The 25,956-nt window shown below is 35.4% G+C and overlaps 1 protein-coding gene across 1 annotated transcript in view; it reads left to right on the top strand.

The window, feature by feature from the left end:
• The window catches only part of COG5 (component of oligomeric golgi complex 5), a 305,015-nt gene that overhangs the window by 166,622 nt on the left and 112,437 nt on the right, over positions 1–25,956 (top strand). Inside the window, exons 8-10 of the mRNA XM_027071580.2 lie at positions 765–930; positions 9,222–9,334; positions 9,597–9,674. Of these exons, the coding sequence (XP_026927381.2) occupies positions 765–930; positions 9,222–9,334; positions 9,597–9,674 (357 nt within the window). The remainder of the gene's footprint in view (positions 1–764; positions 931–9,221; positions 9,335–9,596; positions 9,675–25,956) is intronic.

The following is a 25,956-nucleotide window of genomic DNA, read 5'->3' as shown; positions in this document are numbered from 1 at the left end:
TCAGGTCATGATCTCACGGTCCATGAGTTCGAGCCCCACGTCGGGCTCTGTGCTGACAGCTCGGAGCCTGGATCCTGCTTCCGATCCTGTGTCTCCCTCTCTCTCTGCCCCTCCCCCGTTCATGCTCTGTCTCTCTCTGTCTCAAAAATAAATAAACGTTAAAAAAAAAATTTAAAAAAACCATTTTTTAAAAATTAAAAAAATATATATTTCTTAGTAAATAGAAGTTCCATGATGGTAGGGACTTAATTGGTTTTGTTTACAACTATATTTCTAGCACCTGGAACCAAGACCTACATAGTAAGCACTGTATAAATATTTCTGGTTAGAATGAATTGAATGAATGAAATATAATGAATAGTGTCAGTCTGCATGGATCTGCCCTCAGTTAACTCTGCAGATATTCTTCAAACAGATGTAGGGTTGTTGTTATTTCCAGCATGGCTGTCTTGATAGGGATTGGTGGTAAATTTTAAATAAGCTCTAATAATATAACAGATTTTTGATCTTGTTATTATCCTTTAAAGGATGAGAAAAAGGGAAAAGGGGAAAATAATATACATAGTATTTAATTTTGTCTTTTATGGAAGAAATCATGACTAAAAATAATATTTGTTCTAAATGGACTCCCTTTGTTCCTGCCTGTGATAATTTAAAAATATAATAGTAACTACTCAAGTACCACTTAAAGTTGTAGATTTATATTGATTTTGTTTGTTTTCCTTTTATACCTATTCCCACCCCCCATGCCCACCTTTTTAAAGAATCCAACTCAAGTTGGAACAGCTCTTCAGGTTTTCCATAATCTTGGAACTTTGAAGGAAACTATTACCAGCGTTGTGGATGGATATTGTGCTTCTTTAGAAGAACATATCAACAGTGCATTAGACATCAAAGTTCTGACTCAGCCTTCGCAGTCAGCTGTGAGAGGTATGGCTATGGTTTATATTTAGCTGCTTTATTTATTTATAACCAAGAAGTCCTTTGAATAGTATGTGAAACACTTAAGTTTCAAAGCAGTCTAATGACTCATATTTTAGTAGACAGAAAATGAGAGAAGAAATTATGTTTCAGAATTTATTTATAACTTTTTTTGTCTAATCAGTGAGTTGAATTGGCCAATTGGTATATTCAGAACTTCTAGAAAAAAAAATCTATAAACTGTGGCTTCACTTAGTTCAGAGGAAACAGATGCAAGAAAAAAAAAAAAGGAACATTTTTCTTTCTGAAATCCTTATCCTCACATGTACTTCTTGAGACAGAAAATATTTTTTAAGGAAATGCAATTTCTTCCTTAGCTCTTTGGGCTTTTCCTTTTAATAATTCTGGTATTCAGGAGCCAAAAAGGTTAACTGTGGAGGTAGAAACTGATAAAACCTTTGGGAACATTACAATGACAGCAAAATGTAAAGAAAACTACTAAACAAAGGAATGAGAGAGGAGTAGCCCTACAATAGCAGTTTGTGACCTTTTTCCTGCCAAGATGTACCTGCCGATGGCATTCAGATCTAACACACCCCTCAAAGGTGGGATAGGAAAGAGTACACATTGTGTGTGGCTTTCACTTACCTAACCAACACATGTCTGCATTTCTTTCCTTCTTTCTTCTCTCCTGTTAATAAGGAGGAGCCGTCCTTGCTCCTGGCAGAAACCGAGTACTCTGCTTTTGCGTTAGATCCCATCTCCCAAGGGCATTGCTTTAGCAGATCCCCTCTGTCTGCCATGCAGTTACTTTTCCTTCTTTAAGTCTCTTTCCTGTCATGTACAGTCATGCTAGTGTACCTTCTGCTTAAAGACAGACACCTCTATCTTGACTGCATTTCTTTTTTCTTCCCTCATTTTATTTCTTCAGACTACAGAAAATCCCCCAAAGTTGTTGTCAGACTTACTGTCTCCAGCTTCTCTCTTTCCATTTTTCTGTCGGAGAAGCTATTCTACCATCACAGAGTTGTCCTAAAGAATAAATGGAATAATGCATATAGAACTAATAACAGAGTTCCTCATACAAGGCTAATACTAAAATATTTACAGTCAGTAATTATGGTTTTTATATTTGCTGTATAAACATAGCCTTAAATAACGCACAATATATGTCACTCATAAATAAGTTGCCCTAGATAAAAAGAGATAAAAGAATCTTGGATCTTAAAGGGATTTTTAAAGGTTAGCCCTAGCCTCTGAATAGGCCTGTATTAAAACTATCCCAGAAGGGGAGCTTTGAAAAGAAATTGCCGAAGGAGATTTCACTCTCAGCTTTTCCCAGCAATTATTCTCAGAAAGTTTGATCTCATGTTTAAATTTCCAGGAGCAGTTTAATCTCATTCCCTCTTGTGTTGTCAAGAAAAAGAAAAAAAAAATTAAAGCAATTATTCACATGCTTTCATTCCTAATGTACACCGTTTTTGTTGAAAGAATAAAGAGTTTTAAAGCCTTATTATAATCTGTTGAGAAGTAGATACAGTGGTTTAACGTACAAAATTAGTACGTTAAGCATCAATTTCTTTATTAATTTTTTTTAAAGAATAATCACTATTATTTTTAGTTTTTTAAATGTGACATTGACAGTATTCATATTAATTTGCTGATCTTGTTGGTCATATTAAGATTATGGAGTAGAATGTCCTTATTTTTTGGAAATACACATTAAACCATTCAAGGGTGATAGGGCATCATGTCAATAACTTACTAACAAACAATTCAGGGAAATTTTTTTTTTAGTATGCTTTCAAATTTTCTATATGTTTAAGATTTTTCCTCTCAAATATATAAAGTTCAATAATCTTAAGGAAAAATGTTACCTATTATGTGTGCTGAAAAGGTTTACAATTCAATAAGAAAAAGGGAACTTAAAAAATAAGAATATGATTAGGCAGTTCATAGAACACATCTAATAAACGGGAAAATATGTTAAGCGTCTTTCTAGAGGGTGACCGAACTAATTATTAGGGAAGTACAGATAAAACAAGGATACTGTTTCTCAACCATGAGACTGGTAAAACCCAAGAATTAAGTGTTGGGCGAGTGCAGAAACTCTCGTTAACACTGATTGTAGGAGAATGAAATGGTTCAGCCACTTGACTCAGTTTTATCAAATTGTTCTCTGAGGTTAAAACCGTATGTACCTTGTGATCTTATAATTTCTCTTATAAGAATATACCCTAGAGAACCTGTCATGTAGATACAAGAATTTTTTATTGTGCTATTACTTGTAGTAGTGAAAAAGTGAAAACAGTCTTTCCTTCAGTGGAAATAAAGGGCTATCATTGGGTCTCTGTTTTTTAGTGAGCTTATGCCTTTGTACCTTGAACTGTACAAGCGTACTAATTTTGTTTTCTCCTCCCTTGGGTGGGAGAGAATGACTACAGAAGGACTGGAGTTGGATATTTCCCTTCCCTGGTCAGTTAGGTTCTGATAACACTCCAGAAGTTTAGGTTCTGGTTAACCAGCTTCCCCTTAGGGCAGGCCTTGTTAAGAATAGAGTCCTCTGGTGTATTTCAAGATGGTTTCCTTTTTCCTCCTCCTGCTAGAGGCACTGGGTGATTTTTCTCCCACATTTACTGTGGGAAACTATTTGGGTTCCTGGATGCAAATCTCACAATATTGTGGGCCGCCCTGACTGACTACCCCTGGAGCTTTTAATTTTCACAATTGACCACTTTGAGTCTGTAGCAATTCATCAGTTACACTTCACGTTTTCCTTCCCTAGCACTGGCTCCCACTGTTTTCTGCTAGCAAGGCTCTGTTCTGATACATGGAGACTTCCTGTATTCGCCTGTCTCTCTGATCTTGGGGGCAAGTGGTTTGCCATGTGTCCTCCCCTCTCTTACAGGTCCAAGAAGAATTTTTCATTCTTTTAGGCTTTTCATTTGTTGTTAGGACAGAGTGGCAACGTACAAGCTTCTTACAGTTGAACCAAGAAATGGAAGTTGTTAACTCAGATTTTTACCCCCTGTAACTTACTTGTTTTTAGTTTGATGTTGTTAAAAGTAAGACAGCTGGCTCAAAATGGAGTCACTTATGCTAAACCCCATGCCACCAAACTGAGACGTAACTTAATTACAGTTTCAGCCTTTCAGCCCTTCCCAGAAATTGAATCCTAAGTCAGCCAGTCAGTCAGTCAGTTAGTCAGTCAGGAATAACCTAATCAGTACTAGTGAGGTAATCTGTCCTACTGTCCTCTAAAGGAAAGTGACCTTGCCATAACCAGTTTGCCTTTTTTATCTAGTATAACTTCTTTGTTCCTGTTCCCTTCTGCCTATAAAAGTCTCTCATTTTGAATAGCTCTTCAGAGTTCCTTTCTATCTGCTAGATTGCCTGCTGCCTGATTGATGAATTGTTGAATAAAGCCAGTAAGATCTTTAAATTTTACTCAGTTGAATTTTATTTTTTAACAATGTCCATATGGGTCTTTATTTATCTTTGAAGTTTAGTAATTTCTTTAGGATGTATCTTGGCATTGAATGCTCTGTATCTTTTTTTTTTTTTTGAGTTAGAATATGTTTTCTTTTTTTTTTTTTAATTTTTTTTTTCAACGTTTATTTATTTTTGGGACAGAGAGAGACAGAGCATGAATGGGGGAGGGGCAGAGAGAGAGGGAGACACAGAATCGGAAACAGGCTCCAGGCTCTGAGCCATCAGCCCAGAGCCCGACGCGGGGCTCGAACTCACGGACCGCGAGATCGTGACCTGGCTGAAGTCAGACGCTTAACCGACTGCGCCACCCAGGCACCCCAAATATGTTTTCTTTTATAGGTTTACTTTAATTGTACATTTGAATATTTTTCTTTTCCATTTGTTCTTTTCAGGAACTTTATATACATATCACATCTTCTTTGTTTTCCATTTCTAATGTCCATAATTATTATATTTTATATCTTTGTACTTTATTCCATTTTGTATCATGTCCATTTGTTCATTTTCCCATTTCTGATTGTGTTTTCACCCTTGATCATTATATTGTTATTTCTAATGTGGTCTTAATGTCTGTTATATATTTACAATGAGAATGTTCCCTATAATTGCTTTGAGACAGTAGAAGATCAAGTAACCCTTCCTGTTGTTTCCTTTGGGAATTTCTTTGGCAACATGTGTTCCTTTCCTTTCCTCGTCTTCCCTCCCTCTCAATTTGTGTTAGGTCCTATATTGTCTGTTTCTCATTCTTACTCATCTTTGAAAGATACCAGCTGTTTGTTGAAGAATAGTATAGGGGTGATTGTAGGGAGAAACTAGGACAGTCTACAACTTGGATGAAGTTTGCTGTCTAGAGTAAGTATTCACCAATTTGTTGCTTTTTCTATCTTTGGGATACATTTTTCTCAAATTTTGAATCATTCTAGAGAGCTTAGTGTGAATCGTGGTAAAGCCATTTAAGCAATTTTTGTGTGGAAACCTCATATTCTCTGCTTTTCTTTCCTCTTTCACCTCATGTTACCTTTGATAATCTCCCACAACTAGAGGACTATTATAAAGTGTAAATATCATTTTATTATGGTTTCTTCTTCCATTTTTTCTTTGTTGCCATTCTGCAACATTAAACATTTTATTAGCTTCTTCCCTGGCTCATTCATGTCTCTCCATTGCAGCTCTAAGCTAAGAATCATTGAATAGTCCGTCTAAATTTTTATAATTGATTTTAAGGGCAGTTTGGTTTTTGCTAATGGTCCAAGATGAGAGCTATCTGGTTCCTTTTTCATTTTGATTTATCCACATCATGTGGCATACATAATCTCAAGTTTGAAGTTTTAGTTGATTGCTTGTTTGGGGTGGGTTTTGTTGGTGGTGGTGGTATTGTTGTTGTTTAAGTGTATTTTTTTTTTGTTCTTATTTTCATTGGCTTTCCAGGAAAAAGAGTAGGAAAATGATTTTACTCTGCCAACAATAACTAGAAATCACTCTTAAGTATTTTTAAGTAACTCTTAGTTTTTTCTATCACTTTAATAAAACCTAGTTTATGACACTGTTTTTGTTCTTGATTCTCCTAAAGCTAACTGATAATGACATCAATTTTTCTGTTTTAATTATTCTTTCTCCTCTTCATATAGCTTTTCTGTGTTCAGTTGATTACTTTTATCACTTTGATATCTTCAATAGGATGTATTTAGCTTATGAGGATAAAAATTTTAAATAAGTCATTCTTTACCTTATTTACTTTTAAGTAAGTAAGGAACATGAGGCCTCTGGAAGTAGTTGAACCAATATCTGGCTATATTTACTTTAAGAAAGTAGTGGGTTGATGTGTCCCATAATTCATTATAACAAAACTGAACTATGCATATTCCAGGAATTCGATCAGTATTTTCCAGTGTTCACAAAGGTACTCTATACCCTTTCTTCATTGTGAGGAGTTTGTTCTTTATATGACTTGTGAGGTAATTGCACATTGTTAACTTATTTCCTCTCTATTCTCTGTACACTTCTCCTTAGTAGTGAGGACAACACTGCAAATAATTTTAAAAATTAGTTGGACTTAGATTTCAAACAGGAATTACTCATATTTTTAAAGCCAGTATCTCTGTCATAGGTATTTTTCTCTTTTATTGCTTCCTAATATTCTCACACTAAAAAGTAATAGCATCTCTTCGCTAAGGGTACATGTAACTCTTTTCTAAACTTAGAATTATTGGGGCACCTGGGTGGCTCAGTCAGTTAAGCAACCAACTTGGGCTCAGAGGGTTGTGATCTCACAGTTAGTGAGTTTGAGCCCCGCATCGGGCTCTGTGCTGACAGCTCAGAGTCTGGAGCCTGCTTCAGATTCTGTGTCTCCCTCTCTCTCTCTGCCCCTCCCCTACTTGCCCTCTGTCTCTCAAAAATAAACCAACCTTAAAAAAAATTAAAAAAAAAAAAAAAAACCTAGAATTGTTGAAAAACTATAAGGAAGCAGCTTATAAACACAGCCTCCGGTTTTCTTGATTTCTTGCCCCTCTCCCCTTTTTTTTTTGAGAGAGAGAGAGAGAAAGAGAGGAGAGAGAGAAAGAGAGGAGAGAGAGCATATGTTGGGGAGGGGCAGAGAGAGCGGGAGAGAGACAATCCTAAGCAGACTCCACACCCAGCACCAACCCTGACAGTAGGCTCACTCACACAACTGTGATGATTGTGACTCAACAGTGAAATTATGACCCAATCTTGAGATCATGACTGGAGTTTAAATCAGGAGTCCATGCTTAACTGACTGAGCCACCCAGGCGTCCATCTTGCCCTCTTTAAAACAGGATAAACTATTCACTCATGGGCTCTTCTGCATGACTTTCAAGCTTAATTTGGATTGGAATTTATACTTTTCAATTTGAGACTAAGATTCCTTTTTTTTTTTATGTTGAAACATTTTAAATCTGCACAAATAGCTGTGTATATGTATTACATACAAGAACATTCTTAGACATCACTTTCAAGAAATTTAACATTGATACATTAATATTATTTAATGTTTAATCCATATTCAACATTTTTCACTTGTTCCCCAAAATATTCTTTATAATAGTTTTTCCCCCAGCTTGAACCAATCAGGGATTATGCTTTTCTGTTAGTTATCTTATGTCTTTACTCTCCTTTAATCAAAACAACCCCATTGCCTTTTTTGTCTTTTATGGCATTAACATGTTTGGAGATCCCCATAATTTGAATTTATCTGGATTTATCTGATTGTCTCTTTATGGGTATATTCAGAATAAACAAGCTAGTAAGGTAATGTTGTGTATTTACCATTAACATCGTATCTGTAACCACCAAAATTATGTCTGTCTCATTACTGCTGATGCTAAATGAAATCATCTCATTACTGTGGTGTATGCCAGATAGCTCCTTATAAGATTGCTTTCTTTTCTTTGTGATTAGTAATTTGTGGTGCATACTTTGAGACCATGTGAATATCCTGTTTTTCATTAACATTTCCTGCAGGGTTTTAGTATCCAATGATTATCTTTCCCTCAATTAATTATTTTACTAGTAGTTGCCAAATGATGATTTTTTTTCTATTACTCCACTGCATTTATTAAGTGACATTCTTCTGTAAGGAGAAATTTCCATCCTTTTTGTTTTTTTTTTTAAGTTTTTATTTAAATTCCATTTAGTTAACATAGAATGTAATAATTAGTTTCATAATGGACTGCCATACGGTACCTGGTGCTCATCACAGTAAGTGCGTCCTTTTTAAACATTTCAGTTTTCACTATGAATTCACAAATTGTTTTCAATCAGTATTTTATGATCCATTTTCATCCCTATTATTTTGGATGGTCAAAAGTTCCCTAATTCATTTTGGGGAAACCCCTTCCAGCCAAGGTCCTATGTCCTTTGGCAAATCTCCATTTGTCTTTGAACACTTCTTTGCTCTCTGGCACAGTTGTACCACACATATCTTCTGTTTTCACTGCTCCAAATGTGGAATCACCCTTTTCTTCAGTGACCCCTGGTTTCTTTTACTGGGGAAGGGGAATGGTGCATACAAGTCATAATTTGGGCACTTGGTATACTCATTTCTGTTTAGGAATCACTGTCTCCTTGCCCTTTCAGTGGACAGAGTCAAGAAATACCTCTAATCCTCATTACATATTTGTATCTTTATTCTGTTAATGGGGAGAACCTTCATTTACACTTTGCAAAATGAACTTAAAGTAATTTCAGGATGGCTACACCAGTATCACATCCAGCAACAAATCCACTAAGTACTATAAATTCTTTACAATTCTTTTTGCCTCTCAAATCTCTCTCACTAAAGTTAGGGTTCCATAATTAAACATTACTTGAATTAATTGTTTTCCCCTCTGTGGTTGTATTATGAGTTTGACGTATAGTTGGTTTCATTTGTTTCTGTATTTATTTGCATTTTGTTTTAGAGTTTGCTTTTTTCTTTCTATTTAAACTTAAATTTATTTTGAAATAGGTAAAACATTTATATGCCTCATAAAGACTCCCTACTTCTATCCCTGTTTCTTTCACCTTGTCTCCTACCACTCCCACCACCACTTGTAGAAAACTATTTTCTGTTTTGTGTTTTATCTCATGTGTGTGTGTGTGTGTGTGGTGTGCCCGAGTGTGTGATCTTATTTTCCTTCCTTTCTTAAACATTAAAGGTTAGGATGCTTTTTTATATTCCTCATAAGAAATTATTTCTTAAAGTAGGAGCTTCTTACTTTTTTTTAAGCTTGGATATGCTTTTTGTATTAACATATTTTCTTTTATTTGAAAAGTTTTATTTTTCATACTTCTTTGTCACTCATAAACAGGGGGACCGGGACGCTCAACTATGCCAACCCCAGGAAACACTGCAGCTTTTCGTGCTTCTCTCTGGACTAATATGGAGAAACTTGTGGATCATATTTGTACTGTTTGTGGACAGGTAAGAATTTTAGAGAGTGGAAAGAACATTAATTATGGATTAATGATTAATGCCTTGTTGCACCAAGTTGTGTGACGTTGGTCAGCTATCTTAAAATCCCTGAGCATTCAAAATACCTACGTTAGCTGATTATAATATTGATAGAATAACTCTAGCAAAATGCCTCTTTCCTTCCCTTGCTATTTCTAGTACCTAAGCTTTACATTTGTTTCATTTGAAAATACCCAATTGTATACAATCTCCCCCTCTCTGCCTTTTTTAGGTACAACATCTACAAAAAATATTAGCCAAGAAGAGAGATCCTGTTTCTCATATTTGGTTCATTGAAGAAGTAGTTAAGGTATGTTTAGATGAAAATATTTTTTATCTCTTTATTGAAGAATGCAGGGAGAAATGAGCCAGCATTGTTTGTGTTCCTACCTTACAGACTGGCTACATGTCAAATAGCCAGAGGAATTGATTTCTTGACAACAACAAACTTTCTTTTTAGTATATGTATAAGCACATTTGTTTATTGAGTAAATACTACCAGTAATGCATTTTATAGGCTAATTTCTGAAATGCATAAACTAATTTCTAATTTTCCATCATATAAATGATTTATTGTAAATGTTTTTAAAAGTTCCACTAGAGAATAAGATGAAAATTTTGGGTAAATAAGAGGTTTAATTGGTGGTTATTATAATGTCTTATAGTCTTTACTGAAAATGGAATGGTAAGATCCATTTGGTTGTTAATTTTTCCCGTAAAGCACATTGCTGCATTCATTTTTCATATTCTGAAATTCTCCCTTCTGTTATCCACCAAATACACTGGCCTCATGGGCTATAAGAATTCCTTCCATGCATAGAAATCTCTGACTCTACATTTTATTTATTCATCTTGATAGGTTTTTGATAAGGAATAATACAGAGGGATTATTCTATTTATCATTTAATCTTGACACATAAGTGTTCCAAAGAAAAAAATTCTCTAAATTTCCAGTGTTATGGTATAGTGTCGTTTGTAAGTTCAAAATTTAGGCATTTATATATTATGTTATGGATATCTAAGACCACCCCCAAGTTTGGTTATTTGTTAGAGAATTCACAGCATTCAGCATATAGTTGTGCTTCTGGCTATGATTTATTACAGCAAAAGGATAGGAACCAAAATCAACTTCAAGAAAGGAAAATCAGCAATAGGAAAAAGGCATATAGGATGAAGTCCAGAGGTAACCAACTGAAAGCTTTCAAGGGTCTTCTTTTACAGGAGAGAGAGGACACCTTTAATTCATCTAGCAACAGCATGCATAAAATGTCCTCTGGGGAAGTTCATCTTGCACGTAGGAGTTCAGGGTTCTCATCAAGAGTCAGTTAGCCTAGCATGTACCAAAATTCCAGACTCCTGAAAGAAAAGCAGCTGTTTGGTGTAGACCACATTATTGGTACAAACAGTTTAGGTATAGCGAGCATTCTTAACTGACAACCATGAGGACCCTCTTAAAATCCAAGTCCCAAGTACCAGCCAAGGACCAGCCTTGCAATTAGGCATTTTTAACTATAGCAATTTCAGACCCGCTGTATAAACTCATTTTTGCGTATATGTATACTTATGTTGGTATATACCTACTTACGTTATTCTGCTTCATATTTGGCTTTTAATTGTATGAAAGAAATAATAAAATGCTTTTGTCAATTTGCATAGTAATTAATTTTTTACAATTTTTAAAATTCCACTTAGTGAACATACAGTGTGTCAGCAATTCCATACATCATGTGGTGCTCATCAACAAGTACACTCTTTAATCCCCTTCACCTATTTAACCCATCCTCTCCTCCCACCCGCCTCATCTGTAGTAACCATCAATTTGCTCTCTAGAGTTGAGAGTCTGTTTGTTGGTTTCTCTCTCTCTCTCTCTCTCTCTCTCTTTCCCCTTTGCTTCTTTGTTTTGTTTTTTAAACACGTGAATGAAACCATGCGGTATTTGTCTTTCACTGTGTTATTTTGCTTACCATTATACTCCCTAGGTCCATTCATGTCATTGCAAATGGCAAGATTTCATTCTTTTTTATGGCTGAATAATATTTCGTTATATGTGTATGTATATACACATATATGTATACACACACTTATATGTATATATATGTGTATCCATACACTCCACATTTTGTTTATCCATTCATCAGTCATTGGACACTTGGGCTGCTTCCATAATTTGGCTATTGTAAATAATATTGCTGTAAACAGATGGGTGCATGTATCCCTTTGAATTAGTGTTTTTTTGTTTTCTTGGGTAAATACCCAGTAGTGTGATTGCCGGATTGTAGGATAATTCAATTTTTAACTTTTTGAGGAACCTCCATACATTTTCCCGAGTGACTGCATCAGTTTGTATTCCCTTTAACAGGGCACGAGGTTCCTTTTTGTCCATATCCTCACCAACACCTGATATTTCTCATTGTTGGTTTTAGCCCTTCTGACAGGTGTGAGGTGATAGTGCATTGTAGTTTTGATTTGCATTTCCCTGATGGTAAAGGATGATGAGCATCTTTTGATGTGTCTGTTCGCCATTTGTATGACTTCTTTAGAGAAATGTCTGTTCATATCTTCTGCCCATTTTTAAATTGGATTATTTGATTTTGGGGTATTGAGTTTTATAAGTTCTTTGTAAATTTTGGATACCAACCAGATGTGTCATTTGCAAATATCTTTTCCCTTTCTTAGGTTGCCTTTTAGTTTTAATATTTCCTTCCCTGTGTAGAAGCTTTTTATTTTGATGTAGTCCCCAATAGTTTATTTTTGCTTTTGTTTCCCTGGCCTCAGGGAACCTATCTAGAAAAAGTTGCTACAGCCAATGTCAGAGAAGTTATTGTTTATGTCTCTTGTAGGATTTTTGTGGTTTCAGGTCTCACATTTAGGTCTTTAATCCATTTTGAATTTATTTTTGCGTATGGGGTAAGAAAGTTGTCTGCTTTCATTCTTTTACATGTAAGCTGTCTAGTTTTCCCAGCAAGATTTGTTGAAGAGACTATTTTTTCTCTCTGCATTTTCTTTCCTACTTTGTTGAAGATTGACCATATAATTGTGTGTTTACTTCTGGGTTTTGTATTGTTTTCTATTGATCTGTGTATCTGTTTTTGTGCCACTACCATACTGTTTTGATTGCTGCAGCTTTGTTATATAACCTGAAGTCCAAAATTGTGATGCTTCCAGCTTTGTTTGTCTTTTTCAAGATTGCTTTGACTATTTGGGGTCTTCTATGGTTCTATACAAATTTTAGGAATGTTCTCGTTCTGTGAAAAATGCTTTTGGTATTTTGATAGGGATTGCATTAAATGTATAGATTGTTGTGGTAGTATAGGTATTTTAACAATATCTGTTCTTCCATGAGCATGGAATATCTTTCCATTTCTTTGTGTCCTCTTCAGTTCCTTTCATCAGCGTTTTATAGTTTTCAGAGTATAGGTCTTTCACTTCTTTGGTTAGATTTATTCCTAGATTTCTTATGCTTTTGGGCGCAATTGTAAGTGGGATTGTTTTCTTAATTTCTCTTTCTGCTGCTTCATTATTGGTATATAGAAATGCAATAAATTTATGTACATTGATTTTGTATCCTTCAAATTTACAGAGTTTATTTATCAGTTCTAGCAGTTTTGTGGGGGTAGTATTTACGTTACCTATATATATAGTATCATGTTGTCTGAAAATAGTGAAAGTTTGACTTCTTCCTTACCAATTTGGATGCCATTTATATCTTTTCATTGTCTGATTACTATGGGTAGGACTTCCAGTACTGTGTTGAATAAAAGTGACAAGGGTGGACATCCTTGTCATATTCCTGACCTTCAGGGAAAGGCTCTCAGTTTTTTACCATTGAGGACAATGTTAGCAGTGGGTTTTTCATAGATGGCCTTTATTATGTTGAGGTGTGTTCCTTCTAAACCTACTTTGTGAAGGGTTTTTATCATGAATGGATGTTGTACTTTGTCAAGTGCTTTTTCTGCATCTATTTAAATGATAATATCATTCTTATACTTTATTTTATTGATGTGATGTGTCACATTGATTTATGAATATTGAACCATTCTGGCAACCCAGGAATAAATCACACTTGATTGTGGTGAATGATTTTTTTAATGTATTGTTGGATTCAGTGTGTTAGTATTTTGTGAGGATTTTTGCATCTGTGTTCATCAGAGATATTGGCCTATAGTTTTCTTTTTTAGTGGTGTCTTTATCTGGTTCTGAGATCACGGTAATGTTGACCTCAGAATGAATTTGGAAGTTTTCCTTTTGTTCTATTTTTTTAAACCATATATATTTTTAAAGTTTATTTATTTATTTTGAGAGAGAGAGAGAGACAGCATGAGTAGAGGAGGGGCAGAGAGCAAGGCGGGGGGGGGGGGGAGAGAGAGAGAGAGAGAGAGAGAATGAGAGAGAATGAGAATGAGAATCCCAAGCAGGCTTCACACTGCCAGCTCCAATTCCAATGTGGGGCTCCAACTCCTGAAACTGAGATCGTGACCTGAGCCAAAACCAAGAGTTTGACACTTAACCAACTGAGCCAGCCAGGTGCCCCCTTCCTTTCTGTTTTTTTTCGAGTACTTTGAGAAAAATAAGTATTAACTTTTCTTTAAATACTTGGTAGAATTCGCCTGTGAAGCCATCTGTTCCTGGACTTTGTTTGTTGGGAATTTTTGGATTATTGAGTCAGTTTCTTTGCAGGTTATTGGTCTGTTCAAGTTTTCTATTTCTTCCAGTTTCAGTTTTGGTAGTTTATATGTTTCTAGGAATTTATCCATTTCTTCTAGGTTGCCCACCTTGGTGGCATATAGTTTTTCATAATATTTTCTTCTAATTGTTTGTATTTCTATGGTGTTGGTTGTTATTTCTCCTCCTTCATTTGTGATTTTTTTTTAAGTTTATTTATTAATTTTGAGAAAGAGTGTGAATGGGAGAGGGGCAGAGAGTGCGGGAGAGAGAGAATTCCAAGCAGGCTCCACGCTGTCAGCACATAGCCCAATGCATGGCTCAATCCCACATACTGTGAGATCATGACCTGAGCCGAAATCTAGAGAAGTTGGATGCTTACCACACTGAGCCACCCAGGCTCCCATCTTATTTACGATTTTTAAAATTTGAATTATTTATCTTTTTTTCTTGATAAGTTTGACTAGAGGTTTATCAGTTTTACTGATATTTTTCAAAGAACCAGCTCCTGCTTTCATTGATCTGTTTTTTTTTTTGTTTTTTTGTTTTTTTTTTAGTTTCTATATCATTTATTTCTGCTCTAATCTTTATTATTTCCTTCCTTTCACTGGTGTTAGATTTTGTTTGTTGTTCTTTTCCTAGCTCCTTTAGGTGTAAGGTCAGACTGTTTATTTGAGATTTTTCTTGCTTCTTAGTTAGGCCTGCATTGCTTTATACTTAGCTCTTAGAACTGCTTTAGCTACATCTCAGAGGTTTTGTATCATTGTATTTTCTTTTTCATTTGTTTCCATGTACCTTTTTATTCTTTTATTTTCTGGCTGACCCATTTATTCTGTAGTAATCTGTTATTTAACCTCAATGTATTTGTGTACTTTCCAGATTTTTTCTTGTGGTTGATTTCTAGTTTCCTATTTTTGTGGTCAGAAAAGTTGCCTCGTATGACTTGACTGTGAATTTGTTGAGGCTAGTTTTGTGGGCTGATAGGTGATCAATTCTGGAGAAGGTTCCATGGGATCTTGAAAAGAATCTGTATTCTGCTTGAGGATGGAATGCTCTGAATATGTCTGTTAAATCCATCTGGTCCAGTTTGTCATTTAAAGCCATTGTTTATTTGTTGATTTTGTTTAAGTAATCTGTTGATGTAAGGGGAGTGTTAAAGTCCCCTACTGTTATGGCGCACCTGGGTGGCTCAGTCAGATGAGCGTCTAACTTTAGCTCAGGTCATGACCTCACAGTTTGTGAGTTCAAGCCCCGTGATGGGCTCTGTGCCAACAGCTCAGCACCTGGACCCTGCTTCGGATTCTGTGTCTCCCCCTCTCTCTGCCCCTCCCTTGCTTGCATTCTGTCTCTTTCTCTCTCCCTCAAAAATAAACGTTAACAAAAAATTTTAAGTCCCCTACTATTATTATATTATTATAAATTATGTTATTAACTGTTATATGTATTTGGATGCATAAATATGTACAGTGTTTTATCTTCTTGTGGGATTGCGTGCTTTATGATTATCTACTGTCTTTGTCTCTTGTTACAGTCTTCATTTTAAAGTCTATGTTGTCTGACATAGGTATTGCTACTCCATCTTTTTTTGGCATCCGTTTGCATGCTTGATGTTTATCCATCCTCTCCCTTTAAATCTGCAGGCGTCTTTCTGTCTAAAGGAGTTTCTTTTAGGTAGCATATAGATGGGTCTTGTTTTTTTTATCCATTCTGTCACTCTGTCTTGATGAGAGTATTCAGTCCATTTACATTCAAAGTAATTATTGATACATATGTATGTATTACCATTTTTACCTGTTTTGTGGTTGTTTGTGGAGACTTTCCTCTGATCCTTTCTTGTCTTTCATAATTTGATTGTTTTCTTTAGTGATTTTTTGGATTTCTTTCTCTTTAGTCTTTGCATATTTATTTGTGGTTTTTTGATTTGTGGTTACCATTGGGTTTGTATGTAACATATTCTATATATAGCAGTCTATATTAAGTTGATGGTTATTTAAGTTTGAACCCTTCTTTTATTTCTCCCCACATTTTAGGTATATGTTGTCATATTTCACATTCTTGTATTTTGTGAGCTCCTTGACTGATACTTGACAAATTTATTTTTACTTTTGTGTTTATTTATTTTTATTTTTGTGTTTTCTATCTTCATACTGTCACTTTGGTCTCTCCTTTTTACTGATAGAACCTTCTTTATTATTTTTTGCATTTTTTTTTTATTTGAGAGAGAGAGAGAGAGAGCACTGAAGTAAAGTAGGGGCAGAGAGGGAGAGAGAGAATTCCAAGCAGGCTCCACTCTGTCAGGGCAGAGCCCAGCACAGAGCTTGATCCCATGAATCATGAGATCATGACCTGAGCCAAAATCAATAGTCAGATACCTAACCAACTGAGCCACTCAGGTGCCCCTAGAGTCCCTTTTAATATTTCTGCTTTGCTTTGCTGGTTTAGCAGTCATGGACTCTGTGAGTTTTTGTTTGTCTGACAAAATCTTTATCTCTCTTTGTATTCTGAATGATAGCCTTGCTGGATAGAATATTCTTGGCTGCAGGTTTTATCCGTTCAGTACATTGACTATATCACACCATTCCCTTCTGGCTTGGAAAGTTTGTGCTGAAAAGCCCCTGGTAGCTTTAGGGAGTTTCCCTTTTATGTAACTGTTCTTTTCCTTTAAAAATTTTTTCTTTACTATATTTTGCCATTTTAACTGTAATATGTCTTGGTGTGGATCTTTTTGTTGACTTTGTTGGAGGTTCTCTATGCCTACTGGTTCTGGATATTTGTTTGCTTCCCTAGATTAGTGTAGTTTTCAGCTATTGTCTCTTCAAATAAACTTAATGCCTCGTTTTCTTTGTTGTTGTCTTCTAGGACTCCTTATAATGTGAATGTTACTATCTTGGAGTCACTGAGTTCCCTAAGTCTACTCTTATTTTCCATTATTCTTTTTTCTGTGTTCAGCTTGATTACTTTCCATTACTCTGTCTTCTAGTTCATTGATTTGTTCCTCTGCTTCTTCTAGCATGCTGTTCATTCCATCATGTGTGTTTCTCACTGCATTTATTGAGCCCTTTATCTTTGCTATGGTATTCCGTATCTCTGTGTTCAGGGTCTCACTTATGTCTTCCACTCTTATCTCAAGTCTAGTAAGTATCCTTATGATACTTACTTTAAATTCTCTATCAGGCATGTTACTTATATCTGTTTTTCCTAGATCTCTGGCCATTGTCTTGTCCTGGATTTTTCATTTGGGTTCAATTTCCCTGTCTTCTCCTTTTGTCTTAAGTCTCTGTGCCTATTTCTCTGTGTTAGGAAAGTCACTTATGTCTCCTGTCCTTGAAGGTAATGGCCTCATGAAGAAGAAGTCCAACACTGCCCTGCTGTGTAGCGTTCTTGTTCCCTAGGGCTTGGTACTTCTGGGAGTGTGTCCAATGTGTACTCTGTGTGATCAGCTGTTGTGTCCTAGCTGCCTTTTCTTTCAGGCCAGTCATCTGCAGAGGCTGTCTTTGTGTGTTATGGGCTGTGTTTGGCCCCTGGCCTGAATGTGGCGCATTTTAACTGTGTTCTGGTCTGCTTTTGAAATGAGACCTGTTGGCACTGCTGCTGGAAGCAAGGCCCTGCAAAATTCCCAGGTTGGGAGACATGGTGTTTAAGGGGTTTGGACTGGTCTTCTGGGGGAGAGGGCCTGCTGGGACTGAGGCAAGTGTGACTGGGAGGAGCAGTTCCACTGGCACATGATGGGGGCAGGGCTTGGTGCAAGCAAGTTAGGTAGGGAGTGTGGGTATTGTGCTGCTTCCCCTAGGTGGCTCTGTGCTTATGCTGAGGTTGCTGGAGGGAAATTGTCCCAGCTGTTGCCTTTGTTCCTGATGGGTTCTCTCCCTGAATGCTGCCTTTCTAGGACATGCTTTGAGATGAATGCTGCCTTTCTAGGACATGCTTTGAGATGAACAGATAATCTCCCTACTCTGTACCCCTGGTGCTCTTCAGATCGCTGTTTCCATGCTGTATGTTCACAGGTTGTTTGCCTGCCTTCTTTCCAAGAGCAGCCCCAGTGCCTCTGTGCTGTCCCCAAGCCATACCTGCTGATCTTTAGTACTCCAGGTTAAGTCTTGCTGGTCGCAAAACTCATGAAATTCAGCCCCTCTCGCTTTCCAAACCAGTTTTTATTGGGGATTCATTTTCCCTCTACGCTCCTCCTGTGTGCTAGTGTCTCTCACCCTTCTCTACAGTGGTGGCTCCCTTTCCACCTTAGTGGCCATGATTGGTTTTTCTCCCAAACTGTGTCTCCACACTTCCTACTTTCTTCAAGTGGCCTCTTCTCTTCTTTAGTTGTAGAGTTTGTTTTGCCAGTCTACAGGTCAATTTCTCAGATATTTAGGATGATTTGATACTTATCTGTTTGTATTCATGGGACTAGGAGAGCCTAGGGTCGTCCTACTCTGTCACCAGCTTCCCCTCTCTTGTATAGCTATTAAGTCTTTACATTTACTGTTGGAATGGATAACTAATATCAGGCCTTAATGTTTACAGGCAAGCAAATGCACATGCAGTGTTACCATTCATCTTATTCAATCATTATATTAACTCATGAAATTTTTCACTGAATTAAAAATAAAAACCAGTAAAGATTGATCTTTCTTTCTTAGGCTATTTAAAAATGTAGTCCTATAGAACACATATATTTATATATAAATTTTGATGTAAATTTCCAGTTTAGTTGATCTTTGTTCTTTTACGGCAATGTTTATGAAAAAAATGTAAGTCCTTCTTGGAATTCAGTGTACTCATGTATATTCAAAACAGATCGGTCTTTTGGGCAAAGCCCAAAATAACTTGATCTTAAATACTTGGGATTTCCAGAGCCAGAGAAAAGTAACAAAACAGAACAAAACCCTCAAAAATATCCATCACATATTGCAGATAAAGCACATAACTATCACTATATTTACCATAGTTTGTTTAGTCTTTTTCTTTATTGCAAAGCTATGGACAAATATTTTTGCTAATTACATAATACCACGTAAGGACATAATTATTCTAATGAAAATAATTATTGTTGGCAACAGAATCCTTGTAGAAAGTGTAGGATTTCTAGGATAATTGGAGTCCCCAAATAATGACCCTTTAAATCTTCAGAGAAGTTTAAACTTTTGAGTAGGTAATGATATATATCTGGTGTTTTGGGTCATTGAAGAATGATATCTGGACCCAAATCTCTAAACCTTTGTGTAATCTCTTTTTGAGGACAAGGTTATGAACAGACAGTTCTTTTTAACACTACTAGTTTTTGCAATTCCAAGATTTTTAAGAAGAATGTGTCTTGGTATTGAAAGTTCTTTCTAATTTAATGGTTTTAGCCTTTCTAACCTGTGAATATATGTATTAAAAACAAAATTTGTAAATAATTCAAGATGAAACAGTATTAGAATTATGCCATATGCTTTCCACAGTATCTGTTTGGAAATTAATGCTTTTTTCCTCAGGAAGATTATTTCTAGCAAAGTTAAGTTGGAATCTACCTAGGACACTTTTTAAAAATTTTTGTGTTCAAATATTTATAAGTAATAGTCTATATTTTGAAATTTATTGAAGGTTAAATTGATAGTTTCTCTTTGGTTTATAATATGGAATAGTTCATACTATACTCAGCCCACTTATATCACCTTTACATCTTTTTGATGTATTTTTATATCATGAGTTTAAAATAAAACTGGACCAATTATATTAGGTATAACAATCTTAGGAATATAATTTAAATGTAGAGGCTTTTTGAAAGCTATTCCTTGATAAGATAACTAATTCTGCTGCTGCTTAATTTATTAAGACAAACTTATTTTCAGTCTATTGTATAATTTGAAAGGCATATTCATACCTATCAATTTTGGTACCTTTTAACACCAGTGAAGAGTTCTAGTGTCACTATATAATCATCAACACTGTATATAACATTCTGATAAAGTGAGTGTAGCAAATTATTGACAGATTATTCAGAATCCACACAGTGGAAAACAGGTTGTAGATTCTCATCTGCAGAATGAAGCCAGTTTATTTGTATGTAGATAGGATACTTTCATTTTCTAAGCCAGGAATTTTTATCATCGAACAAAGTCTTGTAATCATGTGTGTAGGATGTATTAGGCTAAATTTGGAATGTGTTCAGAGCTTTGAGCAGCTATAGTACTAATGAGAATTTTAACTGTGAAAAAGAATGTGTTTTATTCTTTTAGAAATATCAAATGATTTGGTGATAAGATTAAAGATTCAAAAATTTTAGGACATTCAAACATGAAATATTTTAATGTTTTGAAAAAAATGCTTACTTAACTCATCTGTCTGTGACATCTTAATTTGATTAAAAAAGTAAGTAGCAATAAGCCAGAGTCTAAGTCAGATATCATCAGTAAATACTCTCATCCATAAAGGGGAGAAGGTTTTTGCTTTTACTATTTTGGGGACCAAATTTTCTGAAGAGTCCTCTCACTACAATAGAAATAAATTCTAGGTAAATTGGAGAGGTATACCATGCAATGCACTTTTGGGACTGCAAAAGATAAGAGAATCTCTGAGGGGCAAAGATGCATATACAGATATACTTATGCATATACAGAAGCAGATAAAATAATTGAAACTTAATGGGGATTTGTGAGCTATAAGTCATTGGAAAAGCCAGAGTTGACCTCAAGTCAGATGCCCATGTCAGTGACGGGATCAGTCCAGTAGGCTCTGGGGCTCTAAAATGAACCTATCAGAGTTGCATTAATCTAAGACCTGTGTGGGTGACTAACATGGTTCTCTGTTGGTAACAGTATCTCACTCCCACAAGAAACAAATGCACATCCTCTGTAGAGAAGAGCATTTTTTGTTTTAGCCATCAGAATTGAGCACATAGTAACGTGAGCCAAGTAAGAGCTCATAGTAAAAAAGGCACCAACCGTATAAATAAACAAGAATCTATGATTGAAAGACAGTCAGTCAGTAGGAAAAAATGAAGGCACTGAAAAACATATCTTAGACTCCTATCAGACTTCTGAAGGACACTATGCACTTCATAAGTTAGAATTATCTGAAAAAGAATCTAAAATACCTGTTTATGATATATTTAAAGAATACAGAGTGGAATAAAAAATGAGAAACAAAAGACTCTTAAAAAATGACCAGTTCTTTAAAAAGAACCAAACAGAACATTTAGGAATTTAAAATAAAATCATTGAAATAAAAATGCAGATAGATTAAACAGATACTGCATAAAGTCAAAGAATAAATTGGAGGCTGACAGAATTGATGAATTTATCCAGAATGCAGCATAAATTAAAAATATGGGAAATGTGAGAGGTTAAAAATTATGGAGGATTAAATGAGGTTTTAATATAAGGTTGTAATTGGAAAAGGAAAGCTGGCAAACTAAAAAAGAAAAACCATATGATTATCTCAGTACATGAAGGAAAAGCATTTGACAGAATCCAACATCTGTTCCTGATAAGAACTCTCAGCAAACTAGGAATAGAAAAGAGCTTTCTCAACCTGAAAAAAGGCATTTAGGAACAAGGAACAGGTAAAATCGTACTTAATCATGAGGACTGAATGCTTCTCTCCTAAAATCAGGGAGAAGGCAAGGTTTTCTTTCTGTTCTCACTGCTTCTATTTAATGTTGTCCTAGCTAGTGGAATAGAAGAAGAAATAAAAGATTTCCAGTTTGGAAAGGAAAAAGTAAAATGGTCTCTGTTTACAGATGACATAATCATCTATGTAGAAAATTTGATGGGATCTTTAAATAATAAAAAGCTACCAGAACTAGTAAGTCACTTAGTACAAGATTACAGAATATAGATCAATACAAAAAAGTCAATTGTATTTCTATATATTGGCAATGTATAATTGAGAACTGAAAATAATTCCATATGTAGTTGCATCAAAGAATATGAAATACTTCGGAATAAATCTGTTAAAAGATGAATATCATCTGTATACTGAAAACTGTAAAAATTGCTGAAATTGAAGAAAACCTAATTAAATGAAGAGAGATACCTTATTTATGGGTTGGTAGATTCACTGTTGTTAAGACGTCCATTCTTGCCAAATAGATCTATAATCCCAACAGATGTTTTGGAGAAATTGACAGGCTGAATCTAAAATTCAAATCATAGTACAAAGGCCATGGGATACCCAACACAGCTTTGAAAACGAAAAGCCGAATAGAAAGGCTTAGCATTATCTGATTTCAGGACTTAGAAAACTACCTTATTCAAGAAAGTGTGGTGGTGTTGTAAAGTCAGAGACCCTAGATCACTGATGCAGAATAGAAAGTCCAAAAATACACTCACGTGTATATGCAGAACTGATTTTCAAAACAAGTTTCAGAGACAATTCAGTGGTGACACAGTAGTCTTTTTAACAAATAACACTGGAACATTTGGGTGCCCAAATGTAAGACTTAAAATTCTAAAACTGATTGGAGGAAGAAAATAAAACTTTGTGACCTTGGGATTGGCAAAGATTTCTTCAATGCAACACCACAAGCTTGATCCATAAAAGAAAAAAAAACCCGCAACCCTGATATTTTATTTCATTTTTATTTTTGTTAATTTTTTATTTTTTCCAACCCTGGTATTTGAGACTTAATCAAGATGAAGAATTCCTGCTCTGCAAATGACTTCATTAAGAGAATACAAGACAAGGTATAGACTGGGAGAAAATATTTGCAAATCATATATCGAATAAAGGATTTATGTCTAAAAAGAACTCTCAGAACTCACAAAGCAACTTGTCAGTTTTTAGACTGGGACAAAAGGTTCAAACAGACACTTGGTAGATAGATGTCAAATAAGCACATACGTAAAATTTTAAAGGCTGGCAGTGCCAAGTGTTGGTGCTGGTGAGGTTATAGATTGACTGGAATTCTTATATGCTGCTGATGGGAAACGTAAACTTGTACAACCACTTTGGAAGGCAGTTTGGCAGATTCTTGAAAAGTTAAACATACACTTGGTACGTGACTCCTCAGTGTACCCCCATGTACTAATCCTAGAGACATGAAAGAGTATATCCACGAAAGACTTGCATACCAATGTTTGCTAGCAGCTTTGTATTTAATAGCTGATAACCTTGAATAACCCAAGTATCCATAACATGCTAATGGATAAACCATGGTAAAGCCACATAACGGAATATAATCAGCAACAAAAAGAAATGAACTACTGATACATGTGAAAACATGAATTAATCTCAAATTTATGTTGAATGGACGACCCCAAAGAGAAAAGGATATATTCTACAATTCTGTGTAAAGGCAGTCTTTGCTTTACATGGGATTATATTTACTAAAATGCATGCAGGTTTGACCTATGTCCTTGCTTTGTATGTGCATGAGTTTTTGTTAACACTGTACCATGCAAAACAAGGACTTCTTGGAATATAAAATTCTAGAAAATACAACTATTCTATTGTGATGGAAACTCATCGGTGGTTATATAAGGAAGAGGTACGGTGGAGGAGGTTGGGGAGCCACAAAAGGGAGAAATTATAAGGGGGCAAAAGTTATTAATAGACTGTTAACTAAGAAGATATGCAAGTGGATAATAATGATGTACATAAAACCTCAAGATAAGTCATAAGGAAAATGCAAATCCAAACTACAGTGAGATTCTACTGCACAACCAGTGGAATCAAAATGACTATCGTTAACAAGTGTTGGTGAAGATGTGGAGAAACTGTAACACTCATGTATTGCTGGTGGAAATGTCAAATAGTGTTGTGCCTTTGGAAAGCATTTTGTCCATTCCTCAGTATACACTCACCATATGATTCAACAGTTCCATTCCTAGATACTTACCAAGAGAAATGAAAACCTGTGTCCACAAAGAGGGTCTATACACAAATGTTTCTGGCAGCCTTATTCACAGTAACCAAATACTGGAAAAAATCTAAATGTCCATCACCTGGTCAATGGATGAACAAAATGTAGTATATTTATACAATGCAGAACTATCCCACAATAAGAGGAAACAAAATACTTATATATCAAACTACGTGGATAAGCCTTCAAAACATAAGTGAAAGTGGTCAAACTCAAAATGTGGGATTTTGTTTATATGAAATTTCTGTAAAAGCAAAACTATAGATAGAAGGCAGATAAATGATAGTCACTGGGTGCTAGAGCAGGGTTTGGTGTGTGCATGATAAAGAGGGAGCTTCTGTGATGACAGGATTATTCTAAAACTGAATTGTGTTGATGGTTCACAACTGTAAATTCACTGAAAGTCATGTATCGATTAAGGGCTGGTATTCAGAATATATACATTGTATAGGATACAATATGTGTTTTGTATTGCACCAACTCAAAACAAGGTAACAAAATAACATCAGGGTTATTTGAAGAAATTGCTGGTTCTGGGCCTAGAGCTAAGAAAATTGAAGGTGAACATGGAATATCTTGTGCTAGAAAGTAAAGAAATGCTCCAAAACTGATCATCAAAACAAGTAAGGTCAGTAGTGGATTTTAACCTATTGAGTAAAATAAAAATTCAGAGGTCCATATATCAGGCTAGACAGACAGATGATGGACTGACAAATGAAAAGGGAAAGCTCTTCCTTATGATGGACTGCCAGTTAAGGAAGATAGAACAATGAAATTTAAAAGGTAACTGGTATTTTTTTTACTTATTTTGAGAGAGAGAGAGAGTGAGAGAGAGAGCAAGTGGGGAAGGGGGAAAGAGAGAGAGAATCCCAAGCAGGTTCCATACCACCAGTGCAGTGGGGCTCAACCTCACAAACCAATTATGACCCGAGCCAAAGTCAGATGCTTAGCCAACTGAGCCACCCAGGTGTCCCCAAAAGATAACTGTTTTGCAGCTATTATAGTCAAATTTGATTCAGACAATAATTATCAGTGGATGCTAAATCTAGGAGAAGGGGACTTTGATAAGGAGCAATATATTTACATGATATTAAACTGTCTCCCAGTAATTACTAATTCCAAAAGGAAAGGTAGTAACTATACAGTAGAAGAATCAAACAGCACTTTAACTGCATAATCAAAATTAAAACCCCCATTACCTTGCAGATATACATGATATGCTGAGAACAGATTATTCATGTTGTATTCAAGACAAAAATGCCTAACCTGAGTCTAATTATGTGGAAACAAGATAAATCCAAATTTGGGACATTCTGTAAGATAACTAGTCTTCAATGCTTAAGAATATCAGTGATATAAAAGACAAAGATTGAAGAGTAGTTCCATAGTATGAAAGACTTTATGTAAAGACATATGACAGCTAACTGTAAAATATATGATGCTGGTCTAATTCCTGTTCCAGAAAAAAAAACAGTGCTATAAAAAACATTGGACAGTTCATGAAATTGGAATATGAAAGGTATATTAGATATATATGTAACAAGGTTAAAAATCCCAAGTTTGATAACTGTATTATGGTTATCTAGAAGAATGCTTTTATATCAGGAAGTCACTTAATTACTTAGTTGTACAGAGCTCTGATGTGTACAACTTACTCTCAGATGTTTGAGAGAGAGAAGGAGGAAAGGAGAGAGAGAGAGTGATGGTGGTAAAGCAAATGTGGCTCAATGTTGGTAATCAAGTGGTGAATTGGAGTGAACTGTAGAAATGGGGGCGGGGGTTATTCCTGCAACTTTTCCTCTAAGTGTAAAATTTTTCTATACGTTCGTAATTAAAGTTTAAGGGAAAAAAGATACCATGAAAAATTATATGCCAACTAATTTTAAAAGGCAGGTGAAATGGACACATTTCTAGAAAAACAGAACTTTTCCAAAATTGTTAAAGTAAGATTAGACACTATGCATAGTCCTTTAACCTTCAAAGAAATTGAATTGCTAGTTCAAAGTCTTTCTACCAAGAAACCAGTAGTCTCATGGTTTGTCAAGCAACTTCTACCAAAAGTTCAAGGAACAGATCGTTTTGCTGTTGT

This window comes from Acinonyx jubatus, chromosome A2 (genome assembly GCF_027475565.1).
Source record: "Acinonyx jubatus isolate Ajub_Pintada_27869175 chromosome A2, VMU_Ajub_asm_v1.0, whole genome shotgun sequence".
Classification (NCBI taxonomy): Eukaryota; Metazoa; Chordata; class Mammalia; order Carnivora; family Felidae; genus Acinonyx; species Acinonyx jubatus.
Note: the sequence above shows the minus strand (reverse complement) of the source record. Positions and strands in the feature narration are given on the sequence as shown.